The sequence below is a fragment of the Hipposideros armiger genome, unplaced genomic scaffold (assembly GCF_001890085.2).
Source record: "Hipposideros armiger isolate ML-2016 unplaced genomic scaffold, ASM189008v1 scaffold_271, whole genome shotgun sequence".
Lineage (NCBI taxonomy): Eukaryota > Metazoa > Chordata > Mammalia > Chiroptera > Hipposideridae > Hipposideros > Hipposideros armiger.
Window position 1 is genome coordinate 607553 of NW_017731621.1, and position 6443 is coordinate 613995.

Sequence of the window (6443 nt, forward strand, 5' to 3'; positions counted from 1 at the left end):
ACAGCAACTTGTCTGTTTCCCTTCCCCCAATTCCCCAGCACTGTTTCCATCCCCCCAATTCCCCCCCAAAAAAATATTCTTAAAAAAAAAAAAAAAGAGTAAATATATACTACTCTAATCCTTATTTCCAATCTAAAGATAAAAGTGACTCAAATCATGCTAAGGATCTTTTAATTGACTAAAAATAATTATTATAAATGACAAATTCCTGGCCACATGTAAGTGTGCAAACTGAACTATTTTAAGCAGACCCAGACCCCTGACAAAGGTGGAAAGTGGGACATTAGGTGGCCATTTTGCCATCTATTAAATTAATAATCCCTAAACTTGATACATCATTATTGAAGATATTGTGTCTCATAATGTTAAGTATACTTTAATGGGAGATTCTTGACCACTGTGAATTTCAAACACCGTAGGTGGTTTGAGAAAATATTTTTTGAGCAGTGGGCCCTTTACATACATAATGGCTACGTATTCCACTTAAACCAGCCCTGATTTTAAAGCCTAAACAAATACAGTTTTTACTTACCCTACTGTCTCTATATATATCGAATACAACTGTAAAAAAGAAAAAAACTTCAAGTTAATAACCACAATTTCCATGACCTAAGCCTCCTTTTGAAAATTAAAATGCATTTTATTATTAGTTATTCCAACAGCAGAACATAATTGACCTTGAGGACTTCATGCTTCTAAATCTCAAAACTTGTGCGAACATAAAAAAAGCATCCTGCAATGTTTTAGTTTATATAATTTTGTTTTCCTATTCTCTACCCTCAGCCATAATTTAGCCTTATATTTAAAAACTCAAACCAAACACCGACATCATCTCAACCAGTTCACCATGATAAACAGGTTCAATGTACTTGTTTAATGCGGAATGAAATGAATGAAGTTTGTAGTAGGAAAGCATAGAATGTAGTTATGCTTATGGCATGATTAATCTTTTTTTTTGTTTTGTTTAATCAAATTTGCCATAGAACCAGGCTTGGCTAGCAGAAAAAAGGTAAATCATAGCAGATATAATTTTAAGATGCATGAAAACTCTCATGCACAATATAATTTCAATTCTTAAAAACAATGCACAAATGTGTATTCTATAACTGGTGCTATCTGATCACTCAAATAAAAAATCTAGACGGTAAATCAGTCATGTAGCTAATTTAGTACTGATAACAGAAGTATTTTATCCTTTGTAGCTAGACCCTTTGAAATGTATAATAAACTATCTAAAATGGCAGTAGAGAGAGCTATCTCAATATTAAAAAGGGACTCTGACTACATAAGGTAAAATTAACATGCAAGCCATCAACAATACCAAATAATAATACAGTAAAACGCTTAAAATACGGTGTTTTGAATCCTGTTTTAAAATATGCACCACTGTGAAATAAGATTAACATTACGATTTCATTTCATTTCAGAGTCAATAAAAAATACTCACAGTCTTCATCTAAGAATTTATACTGTATGTGTTTCTTGAAGAAGTCTTGTATGCATCTGCAAATCTCTTCCTTTTGTTTAGAAATATGATCATAGTATTGTGTGTAGTCCCTTTGAGAAATACCTGACAAGAAAATATTTTATAATCTGTTACTACACAGTAGTCTTTTCAAAAACACCAAAATGTGATTTAAATCTCCTCTTGAAAGAACCATTAAAGTAGATCAGAAGACCAATCAGATGAATACTGATTGCGCTGTACATTATTCAGCATCTTATAGACATCAAACTTATCAGTTGTAAAGGTTTGTATGGATAGGTAAATCCTACAGTCCCATATACCCATGCATTCTTACTTAGAAATAGTAGTTATTTTTATTTAGTATAATGGAAAGAATTCGAAGTGATAAAAATGCTTATTATGCAAAAAATGAAAGAAGCAAGTTTAAACCTGCACACATAAATTACTTCTCACTGATGTTTCCAATGAACTCTCTACAAATTGGTACTCTGTTGCATTTTCTTTGGGAAAATATAAAATACTCTTCGTCATGTGTCACCCATATTCATATTGTGTTTCATGGAGGCACTCTATTTTTCTTGTTCATACATGCTGCCTTAGCTTCACAAGCCTGATGTTTCAAGCCATGGAAAAGTAAACATTCCCTTCTTCAGAGGGACTTGCTAATATTATTCTAAACACACTAAAGGGACTATTAAATACACTAAAGAACTCCCTCAATTTGCTCTAGGCCTAGGAGAAAGTCTCTACTCTGAAAGGAGGGTTTCCATCCAATTTCTTAATCACATGCCAATATGATGCCCTTCGTTAGCTGGACTTACAGTGTAACTTTTCCAGAAATATCTAACAATACGATAAATTCAAACACCCCAAGCTTCTTTTAGGTAAGCTAATAAATGTCAACATCAAATCACACTTTTCTTGGTTGAAGACAAATTTTACTTCATGGAAAACATGCACAGACAAAAAAAACAAACAAATTATATTCAATAATTTAGTAGGAAAGCATAAAATCTAGTTATGCTTATGGCATGATTAATCTTTTTTAAATCAAATCTGCCATTGAACCAGGCTTGCCAAGCATAAAAATGGTAAGTAATCACATATTATAGCAGAAATAATTTTAAGATGTATTAAAACTCTCACACACAAAATAATTGCAATTCTTAAAAACAATGCACAAATGTTTACTTTGTAACTGATGCTTTGTAATTTGAATAAACCATAGCAAACAAAATAACCTGAGAGGAAAGAAAATGGGTGACTTTTAAAGTAATACACTTATTTGTCCACGTATTTTCCTCTTGCTAGAATAATAAACAGTGCTCTGATAATAAAGGTTTAAAAACTTGATGCTTAAAAGCAGTATATAGACAGTAATACTTAGAAAAGTCCCAAAGAGAAAGCAGGTAATATTAGACACATCCTAAATAGGGAAGGATAAAAAGATAATCACTTTTCATCTCCAGAATTCACACCAACATGACGAATTGACAATACTATGAGGTGTGATAAAAAAATATGGTGAATGTTTATATAAGACTCACTGCCATTAATCCCCCTCAAAATACTCCCCCTTGCTTCTAACACACTTATCCCATCGTTCTTGCCGCTTTCTGAAGCAGTTCTGGAAGTCCCCTTTTGTGAGTGTCTTTAGACGCACCGTCATGGCTGCCTTGATGTCCTCAATCATTTTGACTTTGAGGAAGAGCCTGAGGTCACACGGTGCCAGATCTCGTAAATAAGGTGAATGAGACAAACCATAATGTTTTTATTTAACAGAAATTGCTGTATCACAAGCGATGTGTGACACGGAGCCTTTCTGTTGTGATCACAAAATACGGTGAATGCTGCTGCTGAGTGCCATCCAATGGAAAGGCAGGGAAGCAGCGAATCGAACCTTAGTAACAGTGTGTGACAAGTTTCAACTTGTTCAATGCAGTCAGTTGGGTGTGAGCTACGGTTGAGAGAAGGTGTGTTTTAAAGTGTGCCGTAAATCATCCTCCATCATGACAACGCACCATGTCACACATCGCTTCTGGTATATGGCAATTTCTTTCAAATAAAAACATTACGATGGGTCCTCATCCACCTTCTTCACCAGATCTGGCACCATGAGAATTCTGGCCCTTCCCCAAAGTCAACATGATTCAGGACATCAAGGCAGCCACGACAGCTCAACTAAAGACACGGAAGAGGACTTGCAGAACTGCTTCAGAAAGTGGCAAGAACAATGAGATAAGTGTGTTTGAAGTGAGGGAGAGTATTTTGAGGGGGATTCACGGCAATGTGTCTTTTACTGTAATAAATTGGTTTTTTTATTTAAACATTCACTGTATTGTTTATCACACCTTGCATGTCCTGTGGAAACTGAATATGGCCTCAGAATTCTTGTCAATACAGCATTCCAGAGAGTCAGTACCAACTGGTCAGAGGAACCATCTGAGAGAAACATTGATTGTTGTTACCCCTGTCCTAATTACTAGAAATTTCCTTCCATCAGAAGTTTGTCTTCTTTTAATAATTACTTTCAAAGGTAAAAAAAACTCACCAATAAGCTTGTTTTCCTTGACAAAACATCTGAACTCAGCCCCAGGAATTAATTCACACCATTTTCGAAGAACAAGCTGTAGAAAAAGGAAACAATGTAACACAACTATGTAACAAAGGAATGTTTACTAGTCTAATAGACAACTTTATGCCAACTATGTCTCAACAACTGTTACTATCAAATGGTTTTTTAAAAAGGCATCACAAAACATTCTTGGCATGAGATATAAAGTTGGAATCTATCAGTCTAATAAGCACGGAAAATTGGGTTGATACTCTTCATGACAAAATGCATCTTTGTCACTTTTTTAGCATTTTGAGAGTGCCAACATAATGTAGAATCCCAAGGATAATGAAGCGAAATCTTATCACTGCTGTGCCATAAGTTGCCCTGTAATTCATATGCTCTTCAATTCTTTAAGAATATAAAAAAATACAGCAATTGCAAATTACCTATCTTAAGCACCATTCTGTAATATGTACTCTTATAAAGTTATTATGGTTTATCACAAAGAATCATATAGCCCTTTCATGATGTTCCCATTACTTTAAAATAAACCAATTCTATCAATGGCCCAAGTCGTAAATGGGTCTTATTACTGTAATTAATTATGTAGTATACTATTCATATATTATTGAATTGCTGCAATATTATAAATAGTACAGTTGACAAATGTATGCTTCTGAGTCTGTTTTTTTTTTTAATGTTCTTTGGAGAAAACTAGTCCTATCTTTTGAAGTATGAACTGTAATAAACGGCTACCGCCTCCAGCCTCCCTTACCACTGTTTGCTTTTGAAGACCTGTGAAATGGAACTTGAACTACTGTTCGCACCATTCCAAATCCCCCGTGAGTTAAGTATCCTCCCATCCTATATCCTGAGTTTCCCATGCATGACATTCTACAGTAAGCACATATATACCATATTATACTACAATAATTTCCTGTTAAGTCTCACTTCCCTACGAAGCAGTAACTTCCCTAAGGGCAAGGAGCTGGGTCTTATTCATCTCTGTGTTTCAGCGTAGGTATGGATAGACAGCAGGTGCTTAAGAAATGTTTGCCGGGTAGCTGAATAGCTTAGTCAGTTAGAGCGCAGTACTCATAACACCAAGGTTGCTGGTTCGATCCACAAATGGACCACTGAGATGTGCCCTCCAAAACTAGATTGAAACAACTATTTGACTTGGAGCTGATGGGTCCTGGAAAAACACACTGTTCCCCAATAAAAAAAAAATTTTTTTTAATTTAAAAAAAGAAATGTTTGCTAAGTGGAGCAGCAAATACATAAGTAGCCACTACAAATAATGATATAAAACAATATTTAATGAACTGGGAAAGTACTCTCAGTACGCTATAAGTGGGGAAAAAAACAGTATGCAAAGTACTTTAAGAAGTGTACACACACACACACACACACACACACACATACACACACACACACACACACACACACCCTCAAGAAAACAAAGTTAAAGACCCAAATGCTAATACTGAGGATATATCTGGGTGGTAGGTTCCTCATATTTTCTTGTATTTTTACATTTTTATTAATAAGTTGCATTGCTTAAAAAAAACTGCATTGTTAAAATATGCCTTAGAAATTTAAAATGCACTGATTTAAAAGTTCATGATTGTGTCTTCTTGGTCAAACTCTGTATGTGTCAAATCTTTTAAAAGACCTAATTATTAAATGAAGAAGCCCACACTAAAATATCATACTGTTCTTATCTATTCAAAGCTGATACTGGCATATATATTTTTATGGCCATGGTAATTTTTATTTAAGCAAAATAAAAATAAGCAATTGTTACATACTAATATTAAATTTTTAAAAAGTTTGCATAATCTTTATTAAAATAAAGATTTGGACAGGTGTTACATATGTTGTAGTTGACTAAAAAAATACAAAAGGGTAAGAGGTAAATTTTCCCTCCATCTAATCCCTTTGTCTTTCTCCTCAGTGGCAACCAGTGCTGTCAATTTCTCATATATCTTTCCAGAAGTATTCTATGAATTTATGAACATATAGTAAACACATATATCTTTTTAAATACACACAGACAAGAGTACACAATACATAGGATTCTGCTTGTAACTTTTTTCAGTTTAATTACTCTACAAATATCACTTTCAAGTAGGCTTTTAAAACTGGGTTTTAAGCCCTATACACTAACATGATGATTGCATATTCTCAAAAAAGCAGTGTAAGAGCAAGCTGCTGATGAAATAAATCCTGGGGATATATAATGACATCTCAACAAAGATTATGCCTTAGGGCAAGGATAGAGGAATAATCTTTTTCATTTTTGTGTTTCTAGCACAAAGTAATAAGATACAGTAGGTGCTTAATAAATGTTTGTTCAGTGAAACAACAGATAATATTATATACATATAAATCATGTTATAGGGCCGGCCGAGTGGC

The 6443-nt window shown here is 34.1% G+C and overlaps 1 protein-coding gene across 1 annotated transcript in view; it reads right to left on the minus strand.

Moving 5' to 3' along the window:
- CDC123 (cell division cycle 123) overlaps positions 1 to 6443 on the minus strand; it is a 73780-nt gene that overhangs the window by 21671 nt on the left and 45666 nt on the right. Inside the window, exons 8-10 of the mRNA XM_019656959.1 lie at positions 4020 to 4095; positions 1448 to 1570; positions 533 to 561 (exon numbers count right to left, since the gene is read on the minus strand). Of these exons, the coding sequence (XP_019512504.1) occupies positions 533 to 561; positions 1448 to 1570; positions 4020 to 4095 (228 nt within the window). The remainder of the gene's footprint in view (positions 1 to 532; positions 562 to 1447; positions 1571 to 4019; positions 4096 to 6443) is intronic.